Raw genomic sequence first — 12,708 nt, forward strand, 5'->3', positions numbered from 1 at the left:
AAAGTTCTATCCATTTTAGCTCTAAACTGATCTATCCAGATCACTTTATTTCCATCACTACAGATTCTAGCCCATGCCATCTGTGGAATCACCTGATTAACATGCCTCTCCCCTACCAATCTATAAGTTCAAGGACTACAGGATCCAAGTCCTTTTTGTTCACTGTTACAGCCGCAGTTTTTTGGCTAATGCCTAGAAGAGAACAGGTGCTCAAGAAATGGTAGTTATTAGTATGTTGGGGTATTTGCTACTATTCTGCATCTAAGTTCTAATCAGACTGCTAACTTCGTGAGGGCCTGTTTCCTGTCTTGCTTCTGTATTATTCCAAGGTAAGTCAGGTAAGCACAGATTATATATTGTCAGAGTATGAACATGGAACTTTTTAGCCTCGTATAGACTTAGAAAGTGAGGCAGGCCAGTTCGCTCATTCTGCAACAAAGAACCGAAAAAGGTTACATCACTTCCCAAGGTCATACTGTTAGTAGCAGAGTTTAGAGTAGAAGATCTGTGTGCCTGAGACATCAAAGTCTGTTCCTTCTACAATCAGATCCTGTCTTCACACACACTGCTTGCTAAGGGCTTGAAGCCAATCAAATTTTGCTTGAAGAGGGCAGTATGAACCAATGTGGAATCCAACTGGCTTTAAATTATCAGAAATAAGCAGAAAATAAGACTGCAAGCTACCCTAGTTTTCCCCTAATTTTATAAATCTCTTAAGTTATAATCAGTCTCTCTGGCAAATTGATCATATACAGTTAATACTGCTAGCTACATAACAAACATTTGAAAGAAAAATCTAAGCAGCAATCTACAGATTTCATGTAAATAAATTTTCTTGAAGAAACTTACATGTAACAGCTATAGAAACAATTTCCATCATAATCTTCCATTCCAATCTTTGTACATGGACATGATGAAATCAGTCAAAACTATAGTAGGGATCACAACCTAAAAAAGCATGCTCTAACCTATAAATAAGGGCAATATATTGACTACAATAAAGTACTCTGAATAAATTTTAAGACCATTCATCCAAAGTAACAGAGAAGTTCAAGCTGTGATCATCCACACTTCTGGAAAACCAAGCCTTAGAAGTGGTAGTTCTTTCACTTAGCTGTCAGCTCGGTTCAGAGTATTTTTCGCTTTTTGTTTTTTTTTAATTTTTTTTTTTTAACGTTTATTTATTTTTGGGACAGAGAGAGACAGAGCATGAACGGGGGAGGGGCAGAGAGAGAGGGAGACACAGAATCGGAAGCAGGCTCCAGGCTCTGAGCCATCCGCCCAGAGCCTGACGCGGGGCTCGAACTCACGGACCACGAGATCGTGACCTGGCTGAAGTCGGACGCTCAACCGACTGAGCCACCCAGGCGCCCCTTGTTTTTTTAATAGAAAGACAACTAATTGCTTTTAGGAACAATCAAATGGGTGATTAATAAGGACTGGTTTACTGTATCACTAGGACAGCCAACAAGCGCTTAGTAAAAAGCCTATCATGTGCTAGTAAGTATATAGGCTGAACAAGGAAGTAAGTTACAACCCTAATTCTAAAAGAAGACAGAGACGAATAATGGCGAAAGAAGGGGGAAGATACCAGGATTCAATAGCCTATAAATGCAGAACACATCACTTTTTTTTTTTTTTTAATTTTTTTTTTAAAAATTTTTTTTTTTTTTTGGGGAAAGGGAGAAAGAGGGTTTGATCGGGGGGGGGGCAGAGAGAGGGGGAGACACAGAATCGGAAACAGGCTCCAGGCTCTGAGCCATCAGCCCAGAGCCCGACGCGGGGCTCGAACTCACGGACCGCGAGATCGTGACCTGGCTGAAGTCGGACGCCCAACCGACTGCGCCACCCAGGCGCCCCATCACTTTTTAATACAATGGAATGACGTGGAACTCACCTTTAATTGACTTGCCATCTGAGGTCTTCTCTTGTTCTTTGCCTTTCACTAGAAGATAAAAGAGCATCGTGAGCAACTTTTACAGTCGAAAAGATCCATTCTATATGCTGTAAAAATTAGACAAGCTTTATTCTCACAGATGAATATTCAAATACAATACAATACAATACAATAATAGAATAAGTGCCTTGGGAGGGAGACCGGGCAGGACAATTGTCGGGGGAAGTTTCTCTAAGGAAGTGACCTTTGAACATCATTCATTCATCCAAGAGCACAAGCACGGAGTGTGCTTACGGAGAGACAATGCAGAACACCTGGGTTCCAATTCTAGCTTGCCACTTATTACACAGCCATGTGATCCTGGACAAGTTACTTCTCTGGGTCTCAATTTCCTTGATGTATAAAATTAGGTCAGTAATAACACCTATCTTAGAGGGTCGTGGGTGAAAAAAATAAATATTTGTAAAGGGTGTAGGAGAGTAACAGGCACACAGTAAATTTAGGATGTTAACTAATATTATTAAAAGATGCCTAGAGGCGCCTGGGTGGCGCAGTCGGTTAAGCGTCCGACTTCAGCCAGGTCACGATCTCGCGGTCCGTGAGTTCGAGCCCCGCGTCGGGCTCTGGGCTGATGGCTCAGAGCCTGGAGCCTGTTTCTGATTCTGTGTCTCCCTATCTCTCTGCCCCTCGCCTGTTCATGCTCTGTCTCTCTGTCCCAAAAATAAATAAACGTTGAAAAAAGATGCCCACTACTAGATACATCCTGAGGAAAAGAGTTCTTTGTATCTTCTATCTTACTTCTTGTGTATTACCCTCACAGTATCCAATACAAACATTCTAAACTTACCTTCTAAACTTCTAAAACTCAATCAAGGCCCAACAATTTCTCTTAAAAAGCTATATAGTTTCTTCTCCATTACAGAAAACAGTAGAAATTGTACTGCAAGTATGCTAGTAATATAATATCCAAGAAAGGAAGGTACATGGCGGCTTAAGCAAAGTGTGAACTCTTACAGGATCTAACCTAAGACTATTTTTAACCTTTCTTACTTTTCTTCTATTTTTTTTCAACATTAAATTTTCTTTAACTTCACCACGAAAAGCCAATCAAAATAAGAAATCTCAAAATGTGACCATCTCTCTACTTGTGCTCTTAAACACTAAACACCAGTAGCAGGAAATAACTAGCTCCCGCGGTATCTGATAAATCAATCCGTCAACAAGTTATTTGAGTGCCTCGAATGTGCTAGATACTCTCCTGGCTCAGAAAAGAGCAGTCCTGCCTTCAAGAAGTCTACATGCATGAATGTGGAGACCAACACGGACAAATATAAGATCACTGCAGGTACTGATCACTACTCTTAGGAAGATCAAACAAGGAAATGCAGTAGAAGGGACTGGGTTGCAGCCCTCACCACGGCATTTGCCAACTGAGTACATCTCCCACTTGAAACGTGAACTTGTCTTGGCTTCCATAGCACTCCACTCTCCTGGTTTTCCAGCTGCTCCTTCTCAGTTTACCACCTTGCCAACTTCTCCAAGTGCCCACTGGGAGTTTCTCAGGGAAAGGGTCTGAGCACCTTTTCTTTTCACTATATACACATACGTATTTCCTGGCTGAGCTTACCCATTCTTAAGGCTTTCAATACCAAACGTAAGTTGTGAATCCTCTATTTCTATTTCTAGTTTAAATCCTTTTTGACCTTAAATTTAACCATCTCCCTGTCATCTTCCATAATAACATTAGTCCAAAACGGAACGTACCATCTTTTCCCAAACCTATTCTACCTCAGTCTTTTCTCTCACAAATGACACGATCACCACAGTTTCTCGGGCCGAAAACCTGGAAGTCATTCTTAACATGCCTCTCTCTTACCTCCTACACCCAAACCACTTCTAAGACCGACTGACTTTACCACCAAAATATATCTTCACAGTTCCACTTCCATCACCCTCAATACATTCTCATCTTACAAATCTCCTAGTTAATATTTCAAACATAAAAGTACACACACAATCCAGCTTTGCCAAATATTAGAGGTCTGACTTACCTATTCCCTCCCCTGAAATATTATACGTATAGTTAAAGGATCCTATGAACCACTACCTGATCCCATTGCCCTTCTTCCCTTCCCGGAGATAAATTGGTCCTGAATTGGATGTTTACTGCCCTGTATGTTTTTAGACTATTCCTACAAATGACTTTTAAAAATGCTATTATTCTGTACATCTTTAAAAATTGCATAGGGGCACCTGGGTGGCTCAGTCGGTTAAGCACCTGACGTTGGGTTTCAGCTCAGGCCATGATCTCACGATCTCACGATTTCATGAGTTCAAGCCCTGCACTGGGCTCTGTGCTGACAGTTCGGAGCCTGCTTGGGATTCTCTCTCTCCCTTGCTCTCTGCGCCTTCCCCGCTCACACTGTCTCTCTTAAAATAAATAAACTTAAAAAAATTAAAAGTACATAAACAGTATTTTTCTATACATATCTGACACTTGTATCCATTCCATAATTTCACTTTTGTCCGTACTGATGCAATTCTAGTAGATTCATGTAGCTCTAGTTCATTCACTTTAGCTGCTTCATTCCTAAAATGCACTTTTATTTACCCATTTTCCTGTTAATAAACATTTAAGTTTTATTTCCCAGTGTTCATGATCACAAACATCGATGTGATCAACAATCTAGTATGTGTCTTCCAATGTATATAGGTAAGAATTTCTCTAGGATAAAACACTAGAAATGGAACTGTTGGGTAACCAATGATGGGTATTTTTTTTTTAATTTTTTTTTTTAATGTTTATTTATTTTTGAGACAGAGAGAGACAGAGCATGAATGGGGGAGGGGCAGAGAGAGAGGGAGACACAGAATCGGAAGCAGGCTCCAGGCTCTGAGCCATCAGCCCAGAGCCTGACGCGGGGCTCGAACTCACAAGCCGTGAGATCGTGACCTGAGCCGAAGTCGGATGCTCAACCGACTGAGCCACCCAGGCGCCCCGATGATGGGTATTTTTAATGAAAGTAGCTATATAAATTTTTCAAATGTCACTTGATGGTGTTTTGAACTCACTTCCTTGATTTCCTTTGAGGGGATACCTTTCATGTTTATTGGCTGTTTAGGTTTCCTCTTTTATGGGCTGCCTATTCATGTCCTTCATCCTTTACTTATTGGTAGGAATGCCATAGTATTCTGGATACTAATCATTTGTGTTGCAAATACCTTATGTATATTTTACTGTATGGAAGCTTTGGGCACCTGGCTGGCTCAGTGGAAAGAACATGATCTTTATCTCAGGACCATGAGTTTGAGTCCCATGTTGGGTATAGAGATTACTTAAGTAAAAAATAAACAAATAAATAAAACTTTATTGCATGGAAGTTTTAAACTTTAATTAGCTCAATTTTCATTATGTGTACTGTATTTTCCTGTCTTATTGTTTAAGATATCTTTTCCTGGGCGCCTGGGTGGCTCAGTCGGTTAAGCGTCCGACTTTTGGCTCAGGTCATGATATCACAGTCATGAGTTCGAGCCCCGTGTAAGGCTCTGTGCTGACAGCTCAGAGCCAGGAGCCTGCTTCGGATTCTGTGTCTTCCTCTCTCTCTGACCCTCCCCCGTTCATGCTCTGTCTCTGTCTCAAAAATAAATAAAAAAACATTAAAAAATTAAAAAAAAAAGATATCTTTTCCTACCCCAAAATCAGATTTCCCCCCTATATTGTCTCCTATGGTTTCAAGTTTTGCTTTTTAAAGTTCTGGGTTCTTATCTACCTGGAATTTATCTATCAGAGACTGGGAAACTACAGCCCATGAGCCAAATCAGGCCCACCCCTAGGTTTTTATATAAAGTTTTATTTTAGCATAGCCATGTCCATTTATTTACATACTATCTATGGCTACAAGGATAGGAAAGAATGAGACAGGAGACTCTATGGCCTGCAAAGCCTAGCAAATATATTTACCATCTGGTCTTTCATAGAAAGTTTGCTGACCCCTGGTGTGTATGATAGGAGGTAGAAAATACTGTCTTTTCCCAGAGGAATAATGAGCATCATTTACTGATTAGTCCAACCTTTCCCAAATGAACAGAAATTCTTTGTATACTAAGTTCCCACACATACATGGGTCTGTTTCTGAGCATTTAATTGTATTGTCTTAGTTACCTAACCATATAATCAGACTTTGGCAGGGCCAAGTCCTCTACCTTATTCTCTCTTAAAACTATCTGCCATATTAATTACAGGGTTAACTTGTTTTGATCCTAAAACCTCCATGAGAGTTTTTAAAGCAGCACTGACTTACTTAATGATTAACTTGGGAGAGTTCAAATCTTTCCAGTACTATATTTCTATCCATGAACATAGTATACCTCTCCATTTATTTAGGTCTCCATTCTTGTCCAATTGGGTTTTGTAAACTCCATAAAGATTTCAGTCTTTTGTTTTTACTGGCATGCAGTGATACAAGTGAATTTTAAATACTTACATATAAATGCATATATTTTAAAAACCCAGCCAAACTCTTTTATGAGTTCTAATAGTATGTGTGTAGATTTTCTTCAATTTTCTATGTAGGTAAACATGTTATCTGGGAATTAGAATTCCTTTGTTCCCCTCCTTCCCAAAACTTAAATTTCCCTTCTTTTTTTGTGTCTGTGTTCCTGTGAAGACTATATTAGCTTTCTTTTTGTCTTATATCTCTAATATATTTTCCCATCCTTTTACTTTTAACCTTCTCATGATCCTATTTTTATTTAAGTAGTATACAGCAGGAATCCAGTCTATAAATCACCATTTCTTCACCATCTGGGGCAGCCCATTTCTTTTTATTGTGATTACTACTCTTGATTTATAAAGAAGACCATTCTTAAAACTTCAGGACTATTAATTTGTTGATTTCTCTTGGTAATTTTCTATATTTTGCTTTCTGTATTTTGAGACTGATAATAGGTACAAAGCAGTTCAGAATTTTATTTTCCTAGTACTGTGTTCATCCTATGATGTAGTGACCTTTTTAGCCCTAATAATGTTTTGTGCTTTAAAGTATGCCATCTGCACACAGCTTTCTTCTGGTTAACATCTGTCTGCTTTTTCTTTCCATTTATTTTCAATTTTTCTATGTTCTTATGCTTTAGTTGTGTTTCCAGTAAAGAGTTTATGGTTGGATTTTGGTTTATTATCCAATTGCTTTATCTTTTAGCTATATAGCTTTTTGCAAGAATTTGGTCTATTTAGATTTATCGTGACTACTGATCTTTGTAGGTTTATTTCAGCCACCTTATTTTGACTATGCTTTTTGTTTCTATATATTCTTTTAATGAAACATCTAAAACAGAGACAATACTAGAATTTGAATAACACTCAGGTTTGAGCAACACTCAGTCTTCTCAAATCTTAACATTATGCTGTACTCGCTTCAGAAAAATTTTCAGAAGAAATAAAACATGCAGGTGCAACTGAAGTCTCTCCCTGATCTCATTCCCCCTCTCCCTATGGAAATAATTTCATACATTGAACATTTATTGTTTCCAACCATATTTTTACTCTTTAAATACATTTATGTATCCATAAACCATATAAAGCATTGTTTGAAAGTTTCTGACCTTTATACAAGTGGTCCTACAATTACAATTCCCAACAGCAGTGTACCCTAACCAAATCTTGGTATAGTCAGGCTTTAATCTTATCCCTTAGGACTTCCCAAGAACTTTACTCCCACAAATTAACACCTCTCTTCTCTATCATTTTCTCCTCTCTACCAGATCATTCCTATCAGCATATAAACGTGCTCTGACATCTTTTATCTTAAAAAAAAAAAAAAAAAATCCCTTAACCCAAAAGCCCCTTTTAGTTCCTTTTCACTGCAAAGTTTCTTGGAAAAGGTGTTTTTTAGTTTTACTCTTGCTACTTTCCACACTTCACATGCTCCCCTCAACCCATTCCACTGATACTACTCTTAAAGTGACCAATTACTTCCACATTAACAAACTGAGTAGCTATTTCTAACTTGATCTTGCAAGTGACATTCAACACAATACTCCCTTCTTTTTGAAACATTATCTTCTTTTAGCTTCCATGACATTGCACTCCTATATGACTGGCATTTTATTTTTGATTCTCCTTTGTCAATGGCTCATGTTCCTCAATTTCACTTTTTTAAACATTTTTAAAACTTTTTAATGTTTATTTATTTTGAGAGAGAGAAAGCAAGCAGAGGAAAGGCAGAGAGAGAGGGACACACAGAATCCGAAGCAGGTTCCAGGCTCCGAGCTGTCAGCAGAGAGCCCGACACGGGGCTCAAACCCACAAAATGTGAGATCATGACCTGAGCTGAAGTTGGATGCCCAACCAACTGAGTCACCCAGACGCCCCTCTCAATCTCACTTCTAAAAGCTGGATTAACTCCAGAGCTCTCACCTAGGCTCCCTTCTTGTCTACAGTATGGCAGGAAATGCTACCATGGTCACTGAATTCATGATCACTCCTCTTCTTGGCAAGAGGACTGTAACCTAGCACATAACTGGCTAGTTACTTTACATTTCCTAGGAGCCTCTGCAGTTAGCTATGACCATACGACTAAATTCTCACCAATAGAATATGACTAGAAATGGCTATGTGCCACGTTCTGGCTAAAGCTGCTCCTTCCTCCTTACCACGGGTCAGAAGACTGAGGACAGACAGAAGGGGCTATGACATGGCTTTGATAGAAGAGACCATACCCTAAGGAAAGGAGCTGTAACAAAATGGGAAGAAAATGATCCCTGAATGACTGTGAAGCAAAGCCACCCAATGACTATCACACTCAAGAGAGTAATAAAAATCTCTCTTGTCTGAGCCATTACACTTCAGTGTCTCTGCTATAGCCTCTCAACGTAACTAATTCACATATTACAGGCATTCTCTAGGTGATCTCTACAGAACCGTATACATCCCACTGCCTCCTCAACACACCCCATGGATGTCTGAGAGTTGTCACCAACTCACAACTGCCAAAAGACAATTCCACTCACTCCAAGTCATGTTAGCTCCATCTCCAAAACATACCCTATTCCCAGTAAGTTCCAGCCTTTTTCTGGTTCCTTAAACACAGCCAGTTCATGCCTGCCTCAGGACATTTGTGTTTCCAGTTTTCTCCGGCTACAATGCAGTCCCTTTCGTCTTTTGTGAGGCTGGCTCTCTCTCCTCATTTAGATCTCAATCTAAATACCATCTTCCCAGACAAGCCTTCCTTTATTATCTGAACACAAATTGTCATCCTGTGATCTACTCCCACATCAGTTTAAATTCCCAGCACAGCACTTTTTACTAGCTGATATTTTTGTTTTATTCACTTATTCAACAAATTATTTACTAAAATCCTAACTATATCCCAGGCACTGGACCTAAACCTGGGAATACAACCACGAACAAAACTCAGCTTCCATCTTCATAAAACACATAGTAAAGCAGATGGTGATAAATGCTGTAGAGAAAGTAGGGCAAGGGGATAGGAGTGCAGGGGCTGGGGGCTGCAATGTTAAAAGCAGGATGGACAGAGAAAACTTCACGAAGATGCCTGATGATCAAAAACCTGAAGGAAACGAGGGAACAAATAGTGGGTATCTGTGGGAAGGGGTTTCCAGACAGAAAATGTAAGTGCAAAGGCCCTGAGGTGGGAATGTATTTTACAACAAAGAGGTCAATATAAATGGAACAGTGATGAGAGAGGAAAGCAGGAGATGAACACAGGAAATGGGACCTCAATAAAGGAGGGCCAAGTACAGGAAGTCACAGGAAAAATTTGAAAAGAGATGTGGCATAATGCAATTTGAAAATATACCATAGGGGTCAAGGAGGGAAGGGAAACCAAACTGAAACCTACAGAAAAATAATTCCGTTCTTGATTTTCATAAAACCGGCTTCCTCTTAACATTTAAGCTGAAATTTGAATGACATCCTTGAAGATGTTAAGGACTTCCTTAACTGCCCAATCTAAACAGAGATGACTGCCTAGACCAGGGATCAGGGATAACGAGACAAGGTTGAATTTGGATATGTTCTGGGGTAGATCTAACAGATTTGATGTAGATATAGAGTAGGAGAGAAAGAGAAGCTCAAGAATATACTCAAGTTTTAGCCTGAACAATTAAAAGGCCAGAAATGGAATTTATTGAGGTGACAAAAAATCTGGAGTTAAATTTTAGATATCGTAAGTGAAAGATCCATGTGTTAGTCTGTCATTTCTATTAATAGATATACCTATATCTACTAGGTAGAGGTATAAAGTGGACCGACAGTTGGATATACCATTCTTAATTCAGGAGAGAGAATTCAAGCTGGAGATGTAAATTTCAGGAGTCATCAGCATATAGGTGGTATTTAAAGACTGGATGGGATCCCTAAACAGAAGCATCTCCAGCTTCTACTCTTGCCACATTCAGTCTGCAAAAAGCATCTACAATGATCTTTTTATAACATAAGACCAAATCACTTCTCTTTAAAAATGTTTAAATAATATCATCTCTGCACTTGGAATAAAACCTAACAACTATGGCTTACAAAGCTCTGAATCTTGTCTACCTGTCTAAGCTCAAGGCACAGTGGCCTTCCTTCCTTTCTTGAAGGGCACCAGACTCTTTCTTGACTCACAACCTTTGAACATGCTATTCCCTGTGCTTAAAGTGTTCTTCCCTACCCTCTGTGACCTCCTACAGATCCCTCAGCTCTGAGTTTCAAGGTCACCTGCTGAGGCCTTTCTCTATCCTCAAACCAAAATATGCTTCTTCTCTCCAGTTCTCTCTGTCGTAATATGTTATCAATTTGTAAACACACATACATAAGAAAGAGAAATTTCTTGTCCGTCTGCCCCAGCAGACAGTAAGTTCCATGGGTGCAGGGACTTTGTCTTGTTCAGGGCTTAATTGTGAGGGCCTAGCACAGTGCCTGGCAAGCAGCAGACATTCAAATGTTGAATAGAGACAACAGTCTTATTATGCAACATGCAATTTGCCTCATTATACACAGAATGCTTTCTTTCCCCTTCAAAAACAAAACTAAACACTGTCAAACAAATTAGAGCTTTTAACTATACCAAGGTATGTTATCAACAAAGCTTCCTTGTACCATTTTACAGGTTTCCTTCATTCAGCACTGCATTCATTCATCACAGCTTCATTCACTCACCCCATGACATCAGTTACTAAAACTCGGCCCGGCCGTGTACTTAAAAGGAATTCTTGAATTCATAGCTGAATGGGGCCTTTACCAATCATCTAATTCTCAGTTGAGAGAAGAGAAAAAAGTGGGTTAACACTTTTCTGTCCCAGGTTACAGGCAGTAGCAGAGCAGACATATGAATCCACGTTCCTGTTTTAGTGTTGCTTTTTGTTGTTGGTTTGTGTGTGTGTGTGTGTGTTTTCTGGTACATTTTCTCTTAAATAACAAGAATTCAAAGAACCACCATCATCCAAAATGACCTACACTTATTCATTCTGCATATATATTTTTAATGACACACAACAACTTTATCCAGGATCAAAATTAAGCTGCCTCTACTTAAAAACTGGGCAGCTATTAAAACGGAAAATCAGAAATATAAGCAGTTTACAGAGTGAGCGTCCCAGTAGTCAGTAGACTTGCTAAGTCATCAAAAGAACTAGTTTCTTTCATTAGGGAACTTTTAGCAATAAGTAATGTTATTTTAGGAAGTGCAGAATCCCCTTCCCCCCCAAAAAAGGAGGAATCTAGAAAACAGCACTAGTTGAAGAAAACATTTTCACATGTTGCTTTGACACATAAAACCCTCAATATTCTGAAAAGTCAGAGACTTCCTTAACAAGGTACTAAAGGAATTTCCTTTTTTTTGATTCACAATTTAGACACACACACACACACACACACACACACACACACACACACACAAACGCGAAGGCTGTTTTTTACGCAAACAGGCATTAACTTGGATGAATTTCGGCAAACACTTTCGGACCAGCGAGACAATTCCCCTGACCTCGCGCGAGGAAGCCACCTTCTCCCTCCCTGCAGAGTCCGGGAGCAAAGCGAGGCACGCAGGGGGCGTCTGCGCGGAGGCCGAGGGCGCCGCCGCCGCCGCCCGGGAGGAAGCCCGTGCAGGCCCACCTGCCCCACCGCCGCCCCTGAGGCCCGGCCTGGCTCCCCGCCGGAGCCCCCCTCTGCTACCTTTCCGCCGGAAGAAGGACATGGCGGGGCCCGGGTCGGGGCGGAGGGCGCGGGGGGACTGTCGCGGGGAGGGCCCGGCTCCCCTCATTCAGCAACCGGCCCGGACTTCCGGGTCCGCAGCGGCCGCCGCACTAGCCTGAAAAGAGACCCTTCTTCCGGGTGTGGGCCCCACCGCCTCCTCGAGAAGCCCAGGCAGCTCCTGCCGCCATTTTATCAACAAGCCGCCCGCCCGGAGTTCCGGTCCTTCCCCGCGCGAGGCTTCACGGGAGGCCGCGCTGTCGGCCCCGCCCCCATCCCCGCCTCCTCTCGTGGATGCGGGGGCACGCGCCCGCCCCGCCCACGTGACCCTGTGCGCGTGCGGTCTGTGCCCTTTCACTGATACCCGGTGGCCGGGACGGACGGCGTTACTGTCCGTGTGCTTTCTCCGATATTCGGTGGCCCGGATCTGCGGCGGTACCCCGGCGCAGCTTGGTGGTGCCCGGCTGCAGCCCCGGGTGGAGCGGGACAGACCTAGTCTCCGCAAAGCTGACCCTCCCGGAGCGGGAGCGCTCCCCAACCCGGGGCTGGATGGTGCGGCGCTTCAGGTCTGGGGCGCGCGGCCGTGGGCGCTCAGAGCATGCCCTTGTACGAGGCGAGG

The 12,708-nt window shown here is 41.5% G+C and overlaps 1 protein-coding gene across 1 annotated transcript in view; it reads right to left on the bottom strand.

The window, feature by feature from the left end:
- Positions 1-12,321, bottom strand: part of AKAP10 (A-kinase anchoring protein 10) — a 73,529-nt gene extending 61,208 nt beyond the window's left edge. Inside the window, exons 1-2 of the mRNA XM_040453085.1 lie at positions 12,072-12,321; positions 1,898-1,945 (exon numbers count right to left, since the gene is read on the bottom strand). Coding sequence (XP_040309019.1) covers positions 1,898-1,945; positions 12,072-12,159 — 136 coding nt within the window. The 5' untranslated portion in view covers positions 12,160-12,321. The remainder of the gene's footprint in view (positions 1-1,897; positions 1,946-12,071) is intronic.
- Between the last annotated feature and the right edge of the window lie 387 nt (positions 12,322-12,708).

This window comes from Herpailurus yagouaroundi, unplaced genomic scaffold (genome assembly GCF_014898765.1).
Source record: "Herpailurus yagouaroundi ecotype Mexico unplaced genomic scaffold, PumYag 208, whole genome shotgun sequence".
In the NCBI taxonomy this organism is placed as follows: Eukaryota; Metazoa; Chordata; class Mammalia; order Carnivora; family Felidae; genus Herpailurus; species Herpailurus yagouaroundi.